We start from the raw sequence: 18,249 nt of genomic DNA, 5'->3' as shown, positions 1-18,249 counted from the left end.
TTTACATAACTTTTAGATTTATTTCTACATACTTTTAATTAAATTAAAATGTACCGCGGAGCTTTCAGAGAATATTGTTAAACAACATTGATCCATGTGAAACGATAGACCAGCTAGTCAAAAGTTTGTTCAGAGAGGTCATGGTAGCAATGACGGATACTATTCGCTTAATTCATTCAATGTAATGGGATGTTACTTTCTTTTTGAGTCTACAGGAGATAAAAATTCAAGGAATGAAAAGTTGACTGGTGGCTGACGCTCAACATTGCATTTATATGTTCTTGCCGTCAAAGTCATTGATGTTTTGTAATGAAAATTGAGATTTTTTTAAACTGCTGCATAATTAGTAGCAATTCAGAAAACACTACCTTTCAATCACAGAGAAAATGAGCTATCTCTTTTCGATAGTTCAGGCCCAGTAAGAAGCATTATTGAGGTTGTGTTGCCCTCTCTCCATTCCAACCAACAGTGTTTGATGCTGAGATGCTGAAATGCCTCTTTCGCGAACTAGCCCAGAAATCCAAGCCAAAAACAGAAATTTCTAGACAAGCTCAGCAGGTCTGGCAGCAACTGTGGACAGAAATCACCGTTAACGTTTTGTGTTGATTGACTGTTCCTCAGAGAACTCATTTTTGTTTGTGATTTACAGCAGCCATGGTTTTTTTTCAGGCTTTGTTCAGAAATCCAAGCCAATTTATTTGACATTATACTTAGTTACCTCCAGTGTCTTCTAGGTGGAACATTTCGTAGTAGCTAATTGCATAGGTGAAAAGAGAAAATGGAGAAATGAATTCTCAAGTTCAGAATACAGCCACTTGGCTATTCTAGAATGTTTGATTGCATCTACGAGTACCTGCTGTCCTGAGTTGTGAATCAAGTTTATTATGACTCAAAATATTCCTAGTTCACTTTCCCAAGTGGCTTAATCTTGCTCTCAGGGCCAGTAGTGCACAAATATTTGATTTCAGTCACATTACTTTGTTCTAGGTCTAATTAATTGAAGAACTGAGACTTTTGCTGCGATCCAACTACTAAAAGCCAAACTGATAAAAAGTAGTGTGTTATTTATTCTCCATCATCCTTAAACAAGTTAGCTTTCATCACCAATTAAGTATCTTTTAAGTATTGTATAATACAACTTGAAATAATCCTGAGAACAATTGTGAAATGCATATTTCTTTTTCTGCTCTAGACTTGAATTCCAATTCTTAAATTATGAGGGGAAGTGTTTGAAGCCACTTTGTATCCTGTTCTAGCTTGTAGTGCAGAAGGGAATTTTTTTTGCAAGACTTGCCAAAAGATTAGAATACTGCAGCTGTTGGCCCATATGTCTGTGTTTTTGAGAAATGAGTACCCCTTTGTAAGTTCAGCCTGATTTTCTTATCCCTGTTTCTATTCTAGGTTGTTTGATCATTCCATGGAAGGGTTTAAAAGTTGGGAATTCATGACCACTCATTGCTGGGGTGAAAAAGCAGCAGGTGACTGGATCCTTGAAATTCATGACAGTCCTTCACAACTCCGAAACTTCAAAACACCAGGTACTTGCAGAAATTAATTACAGACCATTCAAAATTTTTAATACTAGCATTTCTTCTGTGGAACAATACTTTACTGTTACAATTTGGATTTGTAAAATAGTTTAATGTTGAATTATATTTAAGCATTTACAAAGATTTTAATTAAAAATCAGATGAGCAGATTCTTTTGGCAAGTTTCAAAGCACTGACAGAACAACTGAAACAAAGTTGAAACTGTAAAGCATGTGTTCATGAGCACTGTTGTCAAACATCCAAAACTCACGAGTATGGCTCTGTCCCCAGGACTTGCCTGCAATGCAATCTGCAGGTGGGTTAAGATTCACTGTTTATAGCAGAATAAAATAAAAACTTAGCACTTTTGTAATATTGCCTGCCATTCCTCCTACTGCATTGCTGCTGTTGATGAAACATTTGTGTGTACGACAACTGTGGCTAAACAAGTTCCAGCAGTAACAAAACATAAATGCTGCAACAGTTCTGCTGTAAAATGCTCCATGTTAGGAAAGAAGCTCTGTGCGTCTGTCTGCTTTTCCATTACATAGCTTGAACATTTACAAATGAGTGGGCAGAACAGCACACACCATAAGGGGAGGCAAACGCGATTACAATTTATTTCTGAAATGTGACACTACTATTGCTAAGAAACAGAGGGAGGGTGAAAGACATTCTTGCTGGCAATAATATAACATGCCTAACAGCATCACTAATAATATTTTCCATTAATCAAAGGAGTGTGTAGGGAGTACCAAGCTCTCTCTTAGCTGCAGAATGCTTGACCAGATGGTAAAGAATTGGTGGCCACAACATACTTTGGAGCACAAAGCTTTGCCTACAATAAAAATTTGTTAGTGCAAGGTACTCAGCAGGAGCACATGCATTAGAAGGAATTGGGGAAACAAATCAGGTCATTTTTGCTGGCGAATGGGTTACGTCCCTAATGTTTAATTAGTTCTGGTCCCACCTGTTCATGAACTCTGTTATTGCATCGTGTTACGGTCAGGTCTAACTCTGTTCCCTCAGGCAGTTTCCTGGGTAATTTCTTCCAGGAATGTTTTAGAATGTGTACTTAATCACATCAGATCAGTTTATTTTCTGTCAATGTATTGAGCAATTGCCTTTGATCAAATAACTTAATTTGCAAGTGGTTATGTGTTGAGTCAGGTTTTGATTTTTTTTCCTGCGTTATATTCCATACCATGAGCTAAATACTTCTGACACCGTGAAGGGGTGTTCAGTTGGAGCTTAATGTTTGTGAAAAAATACAACTTTTTGTTTTCCTGTAGACTCGGGGGCCGAGGTGAAATTCATGTACAAAAGGCACATCAATCACATTAGCCAGTGATGGCTGTGATTAATATGATGGAATTGCTCTGGTCTTGATTTGACATTATTAACATTTGTATTCAATTCATAAAATCTGTGTATGGCATAGTTACTTCATGTGGCAATTCTCTGCTGAAACAAAAATGAAAATTTGAATTTCTCTTGGCAACTCCACCAACAGGGGAAGTTTTCCTGATCATATTAGAAGAGGCTTACAATGTTCACTCAATCCAGGGAATGTATTACATGCTATTTCCAAGAACTAAAAGCTGAATTTCTGCTAAGCATTTCCTAGAAATCAAGCAATCTCTCAGAAATATGATTGCACAATTATAGTTCAGCTGGCATCCCACATGCGGCAAATCAGCCACTCAGCTCAGAGGTTTGAGAGATAAAAATCACATTACCCTCCATACCCTACGTTGTTCTATGTATCAACTCCTGGACTTTTTTCAAAACTGTTGCAGAAAAGCCAAGTGATCTTGAGCTTTGGAGACTTCATTTGAAAACTTTTGCAGCATGTGATGTTGTGAGACGAGTTACTTTACTGCATAGAATTGGAGAAAACATCACTGAGGGAGAACAATTTCTTCCAATTAGTTACGGTCTTTAATTTTTGGATATTTGTCCCATCAGGATTGGAGAAGAGATAAGAACATCATCTCCATGCAACTGGGAGGAATATAATCATTTCTAAAATCTCATTTTGATTTAGTTCTTGGAATATTGTGACAAGACAGTATTATGTACTCATCCTGCTCTTCCTAAGGCCTTATAAGATGGATTCAATATTCAATAGAGTCATGTGTAGACTAGATCAGGCAGGGGAAAGATGAAGTAAGATGTTTTCGAAAGAAACAAGTATACATGGTACACCTCACAGAATTTGTTATAAGTGAAACATGTGCCAATTTTGGGGGAAATGACTAGGTGCACAGCAAGTGGACTTTAGAAAAGCCCTTTAGAAAAGACCAAATGTATGTTGGAGAATTCGAGAGAGGATTATGTACAGAGTTACGAAGCTGTAATATTCATTGCAGCGTTTGTTGGAGTTGGAAATTGTCAGCATTCATGATTCAAACGTGTAGGTGAATGAAGGAAATAGATTAAAAATGTTTGATAACAGGATAGTGTGTGATTAGAACAATTTGCTGACATGGCAGTCAAATGGGGACGTAGACCATTTAGATCAAGTGGCCTGTTTCACTGTTATACCTGAAGTGGTTGCTTCCCTGAAGGACATCAGTGAATTATTTAGGTAAACAATCTCTTAGTGGTAGATTTGCTTGGAGGTTGGGAAAGCGATGAGACAGTGTGCTGTAAAATTACCAAGGTGTCTGTCCAGTTCCTGAGGTATCTGCTGTTTTACAGAGAGGGTTGGAGGCAGGCAAGCTTTAAAGTGATTGGAATGCCATAGAACCAGATGAGCAACTTAAGTGGCAAATGATTGGACACTTAGGAGTCAGTATTCATTCCCTCACCCCCCCCCCCCACCCCAGTTCCATCATTGTTATTTTAGGGCGGATAGGAAAGGTTCAGGGTTATTGTGGAGGCTGGCATATTAGCTGATCCAAGCCTCAAGGATGAATGGATAGAGATGCCCCCCTCCAGGTCCTCCTCTCCAGCACACTGTTATCACCTCCTCAGATCTCTCCCATAGGGTGCATTTTCCAACTTTAATCTTTCCCTGTCAAGACCTCCACTCCCACTGTGGCTTAATCTTTCCTCTCCACTCTGAAATCCCTGCCCCGTGCTTGCTTTGTCCTCACTTCCAGGGCTTTCAATTTGTTTACCAGCTTGTGCTGCTGGGATTACTAAAATAAAGTCTAATGACATTGTCCAAAGGATTACTGAGGCAACCCAAGTGTTAGGCAGAAGGCCATCTCTAGCCAATTAATGTTCCATAGCTATGGAGCTGCAATGATTGGTGAAGGCACAGTGCTCATCAACTCTTCACATGGTGGGCATGAAGGGGAAATTCATCCATCTGAAAATACAGCCTCACGATTTTCTGTAAATTTGGTTATCACAAAATTACCAGATCATAATACATGCACAATGCCATTTGGAAGGGAATTCCAGGATTTTGACCCAATGACACTGAAGGAGCAGTGCTGTATTTCTAAGCCTAGATGCAGGGATTGGGGCATGGAATTTGTAAGTGCTGATATTGCTGTGCATCTGCTACCCTTGATCTTCTAGAAGGTAGTGGTAAAGAGTTTAGAAAGTCCTAAGCGAGCTCTGGCTTGATATCTACTGTACAATAACCAATTCTGCTGTACATGTATTTTGCAACATCACATTGTGCAGTTACAGTATTGAGCAATGTACTCCATCTCTTCTGGTTAACCATGACGTTTACTCATTTTACTGTTTTGTAAAACATGTGCAACATGAAATTCCTCAACTGGAAAATAAGTTGTGTTCATGACTCCAGTTATCAAGGGAACTGAACAAGCTGCAACCTGTCTTGTGGATCTTTCATTCTTGTCTGAATATAATTTTACAAGTCACAGGGTCATTTGACTGAATTCGTAAATTCCAGATTTGTTTTCTCATGATTGAATTGTTTTGACAGTGTTGTTTTATACTTGACTTTCTGGAGATGGAACATAAAGTTCCATTGCATAGAAATTAGAAGAATATCTACTAGGATGATTACATTAGCAACCATCAGCTTATGTTATGATCCCTGCAGAGACCAACAAAACAGTTGACCTGAAACTCCAAAGCGAAAATCAATGGAAAATGTTTCACTTTTTAAAAAAAAAATTTTAATCTAGCAATCAAACAAAAATTAAAATAAAATAAATTAAACCTGAACTAATGGTAAAATGTGGTTAATATAAACTCTAAATGACAAATACAGAGATATGATATAGATTGATTTTTGTGTATATTGTACAGACCACTTTGTATATGTGGCACCAAAATTCAGATACAAAATCCTTCAAAGCTCTGAACCTTGTCAGGCCAAGTTCCAGTTGTTTGGCTTCAGGGCTGTAGCCATCAATTTTTTTTTTAAATATTAGCTTTACTTCACCCAGCAACTCCGATACAGTTTTCATCATAATGCATGCTTTCTTTTCCAGATGCCCCCTCACTGATTCCTGTATCCAAGTTACTTAACTCTTCAGCTGTGCTGGAGCCTCCACCTCCTGACCAAAGCTGGTCACCTGAGTCTTGTTTTCAGACCAACTTGGGATATGGACCTGGTTTTTGCTTTGTTTCCTTTTTTTCCTTTGTAATATCCAACCTGTCAACACTTGGCATTTGACGGCATAACCTGCTCGTTCCTAATCATGCAGGCTACAAATCCCAGAATACATTGGGCAAAGCATAGCTTCAGAGTGGAAATAGTAGGTAGGTCCTCTACAAGCTTTAATAGAAGCCACAACAAAAGGGGAAGGTGATGACTGGTAAATCTGCCCATCAGGCATGGTGCCCTTGTAACAATGAACATGAAACCATCCGTCTGACTGGGTCTGTAACCCGCCCACCCGGCTGCCCTACTTGCGTGTTGCTGCAAATGTCTCTGACTGCAGAGCTCACCACACTTAATAGAATTGTTTATCCAATGTGCAAAAACTGAACATTCTTTAGCCATGCCACTCCTGTATTAATGCAGTTTGTGGTTACAAACATTTTTCTGATATATCCATACCCAAGTTTGCTTCAGATAGTGTTTGTCAATGTTCTGATCTAACTCCTTGGAGTAATTTTACTTCTTATTTATTGTGACTTAGCCAGTTTAATATTTGCAGCAAGTATATAATTTTCGACTTAAACTTCCAGGAGATACAGTCATAAAGTGACTACCCAACACCAGTAAAAATGTTGGCTATTAATTATGTCCTAATGATTTAGTATAAAGATTTGTATGTTTTGACCAGCCATCTATTTAGTCAACCAGTCAGCCCACACAGGCCTGTATTTTTAAGACAGTTACATGACATCGTGATCTTTTGTTTATATAGTTTTATGCTATTCCCAAGTGTTTGGGTTCAAGACCATCTGGTCGAGATGAAGAAGAGGTCAAAAATTGCGCTCAAGCATAAGTTTTTTTCAGAACTCTGTACATTGTATATTAAAATGCAATATAACTATATTTGCAAATGTGGTTATACAGGCCCTAGTCTTAATGTTACATTATTAAGACTATTCTTCACACGTGCTTCTCTCTTCTAGTCCACTTTCTAACTCTGCCCAAGCTCTCATTGTTTGCAGTGGAGGGCAGCTCTGTGACATTGTTGCAAGGCAGCTGCAAGGTCCGAAAGTATGATAGAGCACAAGACATGTAACATTCCAGCATAGATGTACTCCACCTTTAGCCACCTTTTCTATATCATGGGTTTAGAGTTGTTAGTCAGCTGTAATACATAATGCACACAAACATCAATAAGCATAAAACCCATCCTTTATGTGTAAATATCTGCTCCAGGATATCTGATTTAACAGAACATCACTGTTTGTAGTACGTGTTCTTGGACTAACCTGTAATAAACCACAAATGGCATCAGATATTTTGCAGAGAAATAGACTCTAGTTGAGTTTCTAAAAGTAACTGAAAGCTAGTTTGAAAAGCCCTTTTTTAAATAAAATGAGACCGAAGAGTTAAAAGAGCATATGAAGAACAATTTAGTTTAAGGCTGAAGTGGCCAAAAGCTCTACAGTTAGTTGTGGGGCTCAAAAGTGGAGGTGTTGATGACAATGCAGGAATTGGAGTCAGAACTAAAGGGTGAGGAGGTTGTAATGTTTCAGACTGGGAAAGTGCAAAATGGTGGTGAAATTTCAAGATGATGCTGGTTACAAATTAGTGTTAAGTGTGGAGTGCTCATGTAACTCAGTGAGAATGAACTTTTAAGGATGAAGAGACAGTGGGCAGCAGCATTTGGGTAAGTTGAAATTTGTAGATCTTTTGAAAGATATCAAGGATGACATTGGAATAGTTAAGTTTAGAGTTGACAAAAGGATGAAAAATTTAAACTTGGGTTGGGATCAGCTGAATTCATTCAGGGATAAGTGTGAAGAGTCAAGTCGATTTAGTGCTTTTGGAGGATTTGAAGTATGACACTTCACCCAAGGTCATAGTAGAATAATAATTCTGGCCTGTGAGTGCATGGGAAAGGTTGTAGTATCAGTGGTTGGGGAGAGGAGCTCACACAGTATTGAAATAACATCTCTCAACTCCAATATTCAGCAATTAGAGTTGCAATACATCCAAGATACCAAAATTTTGGTTGTTCACATTCTCTAGACCCCTAACCTGTTTCTGATAATAAAATTGATACAGTCCAGCTGCAAAACTGTGTGGATTGTTTTGTTTGCAGTTCAGATGCTGTTGTATATACCACTGGTTTGATAGATGCCCGTTATCCACAGCTCTGCTAATGAGTACATTGTACTTTTTATAGCTTGTTACAACTCCATCTTCTTTTCTAGGTAAACTGAAGGAATGGTCTCTTGTACTTCATGGCACATCAATCCATCCATACACACCTTTGTATACAAGGTTAGATCAACTAAAGGTGCGATCCAGTCCAAGGGAAGATGTCTCTGATGACTATGCGGATGAGTACACCGGTAAGTTGGAATGTTTATTTGAAACATACATTTAGCGTTTTTCTTAGTAGGCAGTGTTATAGTTCTACATTAATGTGCATCTGCTTACCCTTTTCTCTTTGTCTCCTCTTACAAAGGAACGTGCATGCACTAATATGATAGTTATGCAATTGCGTTCTACCCCAACCGTAACTGATTTGACCATGTTTAATGATTCCGTATCTCATCAAAGGACGGAGATTTGAGTTTTAGTTATATTAAATAGAACTGGGGAATTTGTTAATGTATTATGTATTATTTCGCAACCTTCTTTGATCAGGGTACTCTTATAACTGACATTCTTAAGAAAATAAAATTTGAACTTGGCAGTACTCTAGATTACGTGTAATCTAAATGTAAAGGAAATTCCATTTTCACGAAGTAAAGGATTCTATTTGCCCAAAGAAGCTTATAAAGTTTATAATAAAACTAAGAACTGGAATTGCTGGCAAAACGCAGCAGGTCTGCCAGCCTCTGTGAGTAGAAAGCAGAGTTAATGTTTTGAGTCCAGTCACTTTTCGTCAGAGTTGGCACATCACCAGACTCAAAACATAGACTGTGCTTTCTCCCCACAGATGCTGCCAGGCCTGCTGAGTTTTGCCAGGAATTTCTAGTTTTGTTGTAGCACTTATACTTGGATTTGACCTTTTTGAAATGACTTTGGTACACAGTTCCAAAAGACTAGGATGAAAGTTGTACACTATTGGAGGCCAATAAAAAATAATTTAAGTTGGCTAAACTCCCTAGTCACACTGTGTTAGTAGGCCTGTGAGCTGTTTTTGTTAGGTTTCACTGCACTGTTGATAAAAGGATTACCTATAAATAGCCAGACTCTATAATTTGAATGGTACAGTTGTCTCGTCTACAGTACATAGTTCAAAATCTCAGTTAGATCACCCTGTAATTATGAAGTCTTTGACCATTCGATGAATCATATTTTCCCTGTACTCTTTAGATATGGGTGTGGTGCTGTATGTGTGTTCTCAAGAGGACTGGAGAATTGCAAATGTTGTACCCTTTTATAAGGATAAGCCCAGCACAATGAATGAGTTGGGACAACCTCCATGGCAAAAAAATTTTGGAAGTGATAATTTAGACAAAATCAGGCCTCTTGGGTGAGTGTAGTTTAATTAAAGAAAGCCAGCGTGGAGATTCTTAAAAGGCAAATAGTGTTCAACCAACTTGAGTTTTCTCATGCAGTAATTGACAGAGTTAATGTAATTTACATGGACTTCCAGAAGTATTTGACACAGGACAAATAAATGGGCTTGCCAGCAAGTGTGAAGGCCACAAAAACCAAGGATAGTGACAGAATGTGTATGATGTCTGTTGTGTGACTGGAAGTAAAGGAAAATAGTTTTTGGTTTTTTTAATTTTCGGCTGGGAATAGTTAACACATTGGGGACTCGCATCAATGGGGGATTAGGCTCACTGTTTTATTGATACAGTAATGATTTAGACTTGGGTAAGCAGAATACAGTTTCAAAATTTGGAGATGACATGAAGCTTGGAAGTTTTGTAAATTTTAAGGAACTTAGCACTGATCTCACAAAAGTTAGCATTGTGTGTGGCCATATGGCAAATCTAATTTAATGTGTTAAAGTATGAATTATTTTGTCTTCAACCAGAATGTTGTGTGCAGTCCTGGGCACCATATTACAGGAGCAATGAGAGACTTAGAGGGTGTAGAAAAGATATATTAGAATGGACCAAGGAATGAGAGATGTTGGCATGATGGGTGGATTCGAGAAACTGGAATTAATCACCTCAAATGTTTGTGAGAAGATTTAACAGGTGTTCGAACTACGAATAATCTTGATAGTAATAAGGAGAAAAAATTAGTAGTTAAATGACATCAGATGAAACTACTGAGTAATTATAGGAAAAATATTTTGTGTGGTGAATTTTGAATTTGGAGTACATTGCCCAAGAAAATGGTGGAGGCAGTTTAAGTTGTAGCTTTCAAGGGGGAATTGAATAACCACCTAAAGGGAATAAAATTCCTGGTCAATGAGAAAAGTGTAACCTCTTGATTTGGACCTTACTGTTCATATTTTCTCTTTACTCTATAACTCTATATGGTTCCATGATTGTTTTTAGCAATTATTGCTCCCTGTCCAGAATGGACTAAACTTTATAGTCCAATGAGTTGAGAAGTGGCATGTCTCCTTAGTATCATTGAATGCACTTCCCACTCCATTTGGGAACTTGTATCCTGGGCAACCACAGTGCAAGAATTACCAGCTGAAGGAGCTCAGGCTTCAGATTTCCAGAGTATCGCAGAAGAGCTTTTAAGTAAGGAAGGTGAACAGTCAGAGATCATGGTTTACACCTGTACCAGTGACATATGCAGAAAGAAGTTGAGGCTCTCTTGGCAGATTTTTAAGAAGCTAACAGAGAAATTGATAATTAAGGTCGCAAAGATACTAATCTCCAGATCACTCCTTACATTAAGTCCGGGTAATTACAGAAGTGAGCAATGATTGCGGATGAACATATGACCAAAGAGAGGAGTCAGACCAGGTCTATAGATTTCTGACATGTTGGTACCTGGTTTGAATGAAGAAAGAAGTTAAACCAGTTGCAGTAAATAGGTGTGACAACATCATCATGCCTCCCCCATCCCCCACTTTAAAAAAAAATGAACCATCAATATACAAAGATTGCTTCATTTTAAAATCCTTAATGTTACTGTATTAGTACACTGCAATACATATATACTACATTGACTCCAAGCATGCAAACATTGACTATCACATTCTATTTCAGTCCCTTAACTCCCACCACTGAACATCTCCGTCTTTCTGCATCAAAGTTGTGACAATGTGTTGGCAATTACGTTTTTTCATCCTACCACGTGTACAGTTTTCAAATTGTGCGGCCACAATAATAAGCTCCATCTAAACAGGCTGGAATCTTTGCCCTTAATCCCTTAAAGTTTTAAGAGAAATTTATAATCAGTAAATACAATTGTCCTGGACACATTGCTAACAATATAAATGTTGTAACGCCAACACCAAACTCAAGGTTTCCTTCTCAATCGTGGAATATTTCTGTTGATTCGTATTCAAGTTTACAGAAAAATACCCAACAGGTCTTTCTATCTTCTAGTCTTGTAAGAGCTTTGACACCCACATCACTCTCATCGATGGTCTCCTTAAATGGCTTTACGTAATTAGATGTGGCTAATACTGGGGCCATGATTTACACAGCTTTCAGGTCTTCTGACAATCTGCTGCCTCCTTAAACTTTCTGCACTTCTTCAGTAAGTCAGTCAGTGGAGCAATCACAATGCTAAAATTCAGAATGAACTTCAGATAAAACCCACTCAATCCCAGGAATCTCAGTACCACTCTTTTTTATAAACAATATGGGAACCTCCCTAGTAGCCTTTGTTTTCATGTCCAGCAAGGCTGTCTGTCCATGCCCAATAACATAGCCCAGGAACATGACTTGGGCTTTGAGAATTGACTGTTGGCCAGGTTTATCACCAAGCCTGCCTCCTGAAGTCAATTAAATAATTCCACTAAATGTTGCAAATGTTCTTTCCATGAATGACTAAAAATAATCAGATCATCCACGTCCACTACATAATTGGGTAAGCCAGAAATAACTTTATTGATTGGTCTCAGAAATGTGGCTGGCACATTTTTCATATCAAATGACATGACTGTGAATTGTTATGGTATATTTGGTGTCATGAAAGCTGAAATTGACTTCAGTCTTTTGGATAAAGGTACCTGCCTGTATCCTCTGAGTAAGTCCAACCTAGAAATGTAAGTTGCTTGGGCCACCTTCGTAATACAGTCCTCCCAATGTGGAAACAGATATGAATCAGACTTTGTAACTGCATTGATTTTGTGATAGTCCACACATAACTGTTGGTACTGTCTGGTTTTGGCGCCATTACTATGGGTGAGCTCCAATGACTGCAACTCACTTTGATTCTGTTGCCTTTGAGCATGTGTTCAATCTCTTTGAGACTGTGACAACTTTAGAAAGTTAAGCCTATAAGGATCAAAAACAAAGTCGCTCGAAAAGCTCAGCAAGTCTGGCAGCATCTGTGGAGGAGAAAACAGAGTTAACGTTTTGGGTCTGGTGACCCTTCCTCAGAACTGACAGGTTTGATGACAAAGTTGTTGTTAGATTAGTTCGGAGGGAGATAGGTTGGATTTGTTGAGGGAGCAGTGAAATTGAGGCGACTGATGTCACGTCGACAGTTCTCAACGAAAAGATCGAGTGCAGGTAAAAGGCCGGAGGAAAGGGTCCAGGTGGAGGGAGAGTGTTGGAGTTGGGCAAAGGGGTCTGTGGCGGTGGGGGGGGAGAGGACTCTTGTCCAAAGAAATGAGCACGGAGGCTAAGACAAAGGAAGAACAGTTTGGCGTCATGTCGTGCCCAAAATTCGTCAAGGTGTGGACGCAGATGGATAAAACTGAGGCCTTTGCTGAGTAGAGCTTTTGGCATCGGAGAGCGGCAGGTAAGGAGGGATGGTGAATACCCAACAGGAGGTAGGAGGGTTGGGGGAGGAGATAGAGTCAGAGAAGTGAAGGAGTGGTAGGTTTCAGAAGGCCATGGGTATTTTTGAGTTGGTGCATCTTGTGGGCTTTATTGCCTGAAAGGAAAAGAAAAAGTTTCTTGTTAACACGATGAATGAGCCGGACAATGAAGTGGAACTGTGGAGTGGTGCAGCCCTGAGCCAGTGTGTTACGATGCTGTTGGAGAGAAGGGTTGAGAGTATGCATGTGACGCCGCACGGCACTGAGTGTGGGTCTCGGGATGCGGTGAGAGCAGCTGTCTGTAGAATGTCAAACATCATTAAGGTATCTGTGATCCTGGGAGGATTCTAAGCAAGAGGGATGAAACTAGGGCTGGAATCCACGTGGAGTGAGTCTGAGCCGGAGGCTATCACCAAGGAATATGATATGGCCATGGAAACAAGTTTTAGCAAATACCTGGTCAAACACCAGGAGTGACAGTGAAATTAAAGTCGGTGGACAAGAAGAGAGATTGGAACAGAAACCCTGTCGGAGAGAGGAGCAGAACTTCTTCAAGGTGGGCATGCCTGGAGGAGATGTGGCAGTGAGTTAAATACTAAATAAGAACCGAAAGAACTGGGGATGCTGTAAATCAGGAACAAAAACAAAGTTGCTGGAAAAGCTCAGCAGGTTTGGCAGCATCTGTGGAGGAGAAAACAGAGTTAACGTTTCAGGTCCAATGACCCTTCCTCAGAAGTCTGTCCGGTGACCCTTCCTCAGTTCTGAGGAACGGTCACTGGACTCAAAACGTTAACTCTGTTTTCTCCTCCACAGATGCTGCCAGACTTGCTGAGCCTTTCCAACAATTTTAGTTTTGTTCCTGATTTACAGCAAACGCAGCTCTTTTGGTCCTTAAGTCTGTAAGAATGATGCTTAATTGGAACAGAATTAATACACTAAAGAGACTTGAGCAGAGCAGACAAACCAACAAAGCAAATTACCTGAGAATGAAACCCAAAGGGGCAAATGCCCCCGGATTCTACACAAACAGGAAGTACTCCTCAGATCCATCGTCTTCCCTCCCATGCACACCAGCACACTGGCTAGCTAAGGAGTTACAACAAAGACTAAGACATCCGTAAGCAAGTCACCCCACTCAGCCTAAGATTTCCTCGAATCACTCAAAGACATAAGAATAGACAAGGACGAGACCACAGTTTCCTTTGGCTCTACTGTTCTATTCACCTTGAATGACATATCAGTGGCAAAAGAAACATTAGCAACATTACTAAAAGAATGAGACCCAAGTGACACCAACTCCACAGATAACATGCTGAAACTACTAGACCTATACCTCATGACCCACTTTCCCACTTTACATTTCATGGCCAAATCTATGAACAGATCAATGGAACACCCATGGGGTCACCCATCTCCGGACTAATACCAGAAGCAGTGATGCAGAGATTCAAAAACATGGCCTTTCCGCAAATCCACCCCAAACTATGGATGCGCTACGTGGATGGCACTATTGTCATCAAACGGAGTAAACTGGAAGAGACAGACCAGCTAATAAACAACATTCTCATCGGCATCAAATTCACCATGGAAAAAGAAAAGAACAAATAGCTCCCATTCGTAGACATGATGGTAGAACACATGACCAAGGTACACAAAAAGGCCACACACAAGGATTAAGTCCTGAATTTCAATAGTAACCACCCCGACACTTGCAAACAAAGTTGCGTGAGAGTACTATTTAAATGAGCGACATCACACTGCAGCAACCTGGAACTACTCCAAAAAGAAGAAGAGTACCTTCAAGCATTTAAGGATAATGGATACCTGAAAAACTGGGTCTGACAATGCCTAACACACAAGCAGCAATAGGAAGATACTGTACTCCCTGACAGACTCATCACATTACTGTACATCAAGAACACATCCGAACTGACCACAGGACCCCTATGGCCATTGGGCATCAGAGTGGCATACCAACTTATGTCAACCCTACGCCAACTGCTAACTCGAACCAAAGACCCCTTACCTACAATGGACAGAACCTGCGTGATTTAAAAGATTCCACGCAAGCACTGTGACAAACGTTACATTGGACAGACAGGAAGGGAACTGGCTACAAGAATACATGGACACCAACCAGCAACAAAAAGACATGACCAATACTCAGTTGTTTCTGTTCACATAGATAAGGAGAACCACCAGTTCTATAGGGACAACATCATGATCCTAGGCCAGGCCAAACAGAGACCGGTATGGGAATTTCTAGAGGCCTAGTTCTCCACCAAATAGGCCATCAATAAACACAGACAACTAGACCGTTTTATATACTCCACTGCGAAGGAAAACCGGAAATGAGGTAATCAAGTCCAATGGACCCCAGAGTTTAATTACCGAGGGGAAAGAACACAACAGCACTTCATTGGAGGCTGCACATATGACATTACCCAGCAGGGTAATGAAATGTCTGTGAACTGACAAACCAGCTCGGTGGAGTGAACCAACCACAGCATCCACAACCCGAGCTACAAATCTACTCAAGAACCTTAGATTAGGACTTCCTGGCTTACTACCCCATATGTCCCCATGTGATAGTAATAACTCTTTTTCAGGTCATTTTGATTGTCCTCTGGAAGGTAACAGAATTATTTATCCCAATCTGAGAACTTCCTCATTGTCCGATTTTTAATTTGAGAAATGTCCAATTGAGAATCCCCTGAACTTGGTTCTTCACTATTTTGTAACCAGTGACACATTTCTCCTTCGTCTTCCTTCCCTATCGAAATACCTTTTAAGCATAGTCACATGACACAGTGAGTTTTCTTTCTATCTGGTGCTTTTGTGAAATAATTCACCTCATTCAATCTCCTTCAGATTTGATAAGGTCCACTAAATATTGCGTTAAGGTTTACCAATCACGGGAAGTAATACTAACATTATATCTCCATTAGCAAAATTGCAAATGTTTTGATTTCTTGCCAGCTTCATGTTTCATCATGTGCTGTGCTACTTTTTAAATGCTGTCTAGCTACCTCACCCGCTGTATTTAATCTTAAGCTAAAAATCTGATGCATAATCCAAATATGTGGCCTCCGAACTCTGACTCACCAGTTTCTCATTAGTTAATTTCAGTGGTCCTCTTGCCTGATGCCCAAAAGCTAATTCAAATTGACTGAATTTGGTCAGTTCATTTGGTGCCTCCCTAATTGCAGAAAGTGCAGACGAAATTCCGTAATGCCAATCATCTGGATATTTTTGACAACAAGCACTCAACATGATCTTTAAAGTTAGATGCCACCATTCTGACACTCCGTGTTTCGAGGTGGTATGCAGTGGATTTGAATTGTTTTATTCCAAAGCTGTTTGTAACATCTCTGAATAATTTTGATGTAAAATTTGACCCTAGATCTGATTGCATCTCTGTGTGGGTAGCCCATATCTCGTGAAAAATTTGAGTGCTCTTCTACAATCATATTTAGCTGTGATTTGCATAATGGAATGGCCTCTGGGACTCTAGTTGACACATCCATTATTGTGAGCAAATACTGATTCCCACTTTTTGCTTTAAGTAGGTGTCCTGTGCAATCGAGACCCTTGTCCAATACAGGAATGAGCGTTAAAGGTGCTGGTTTTAGCTCTAAGGGTTTCCAATTACCTGACATGTCTGGCAAAATTCAGCTACATCTTTATGCAGTACAGGCCATTAAAAATGTTTTTGTGTTTTGGCTTAAGTTTTCCTCACTCGCAAATGACCAGTTACTGGGAAATTATGTGCTACCTGCAACACTTCCTTTCTGTAACCCACTGGTAATACAACTTGAATTTCTGTCCATTTCTTATCCACCTGAATATGTGATGGTCTGCATTTCCTCCATCACGACTTCATTTTTAAGATAGTAACACTCGGATACACTCAGATTGTTCTCCTGTTCTCGGAATGCTTTCTGATTCAAGTGCTTCAGGTAATTTCTCTGAACTAAAAATATCCACTTTGTCTTCCTTTTGTTCTTGTTTTCTCTCAACTATTTATCAAACATGGTCTCTGATAATTCTACTGCAATTTCCTTATCTCTTTCAATCCTCCTCCTGCTTCAATCTGTGGCTTTGCGACCTTGTTATCACACGTCAGGAAAAATCCCAGGATATGCTTCCTGTAATATCTCAGTTGCCTGATTTTCCGCTGGCCTTTCAACCAGAGTAGGCAGCACTCCTATCTGTGACCCAGTAATATCATTGCCAAGGTTAAATTGTATTCCTGGAGCTGAGAGTTCCTTAAATACTCCTCCTACCACTTCACTTTTCACCAGAAACTCCAACTTTACATAATGGAGCACTTGTCTAACATGAATGACATTTCTCCTCATCTCTCAGCATTAAAGAATGACATGCTCCCATATCTCTTAATATTGAAATTTCTTTACCTGCTGCCCCGGCATACATGAGTAAACCTTACCCTCACAAGTAAATGGTTTAAGAAGGTCTGACACTGTCTTCTCAACCACCCCCTGACCAGGTTGTACACTCTGCAGCTTTTTAGCCTCTACTGTGCTTTCCTTTACCACATTACAAAACTCACTAGCTTATCCTGTTTTCCCACATCGGTCTTCCCAGTGCTTTTTCTAAACCACCAACACTGCACCTTCTCACAGCCTACTTTATTGCAATGAAAGCACCTGAGCTTTTGTCATTCTTTTTCCCCTTCATGAGCTTCCTGTTCGCCCAGTGGTAAACTATCTTTATTATCTTCAATGAGACTTATTTTTCCCTTACCACCTTAGGATTTCTCTTTGCCCCAATTTCTATCCCTCGCAAATTGATATTGACGCCAGAAGCTAAACTTTGATTTATGAACCAACTAATAAGCATCAGCCATTTCAGCTGCTAATCTTGCAGTTTTAACTTCCTGCTCTTCCACATGAATTCTCACTATTTCAAGAAGTGAATTTTGAGCTCCTCCAAAATAATTCTGTCTCTTAGGAGCTTTATATGTTTCATCTATTTCAATGCCCTTATGCACCTATAAAGGTTAATTCATTTGATCCTTTAAACTCAATGTATGTTTCACTAGGATCCCCCCTCAGATGCCACAAATGCTGTAGTTTTCTGACACTAACTCCTATGCACTCAAGATGGCTATCTTCACCTCCTCACACTCCCAAAATACCTTCCATGACACTTGCTCTACCTACCAACGTTGTTTGGACCAACAAAATCCAAATAGTCACCGGCCACTTCATTTGTTTAGCCACTTTCTCAAATGAAATTAAAAAGCCTTCTATATCCTTCTCGTCAAA

At 39.6% G+C, this 18,249-nt stretch overlaps 1 protein-coding gene across 3 annotated transcripts in view; it reads left to right on the top strand.

The window, feature by feature from the left end:
* Positions 1 to 18,249, top strand: part of pcsk5b (proprotein convertase subtilisin/kexin type 5b) — a 374,824-nt gene that overhangs the window by 193,799 nt on the left and 162,776 nt on the right. For all 3 annotated transcript variants that reach the window (XM_059644647.1, XM_048526886.2, XM_048526885.2), the window contains exons 13-14: positions 1,402 to 1,538; positions 8,304 to 8,444. In XM_059644647.1, coding sequence (XP_059500630.1) covers positions 1,402 to 1,538; positions 8,304 to 8,444 — 278 coding nt within the window. The remainder of the gene's footprint in view (positions 1 to 1,401; positions 1,539 to 8,303; positions 8,445 to 18,249) is intronic.

This window comes from Stegostoma tigrinum, chromosome 3 (genome assembly GCF_030684315.1).
Source record: "Stegostoma tigrinum isolate sSteTig4 chromosome 3, sSteTig4.hap1, whole genome shotgun sequence".
Lineage (NCBI taxonomy): Eukaryota > Metazoa > Chordata > Chondrichthyes > Orectolobiformes > Stegostomatidae > Stegostoma > Stegostoma tigrinum.
Note: the sequence above shows the minus strand (reverse complement) of the source record. Positions and strands in the feature narration are given on the sequence as shown.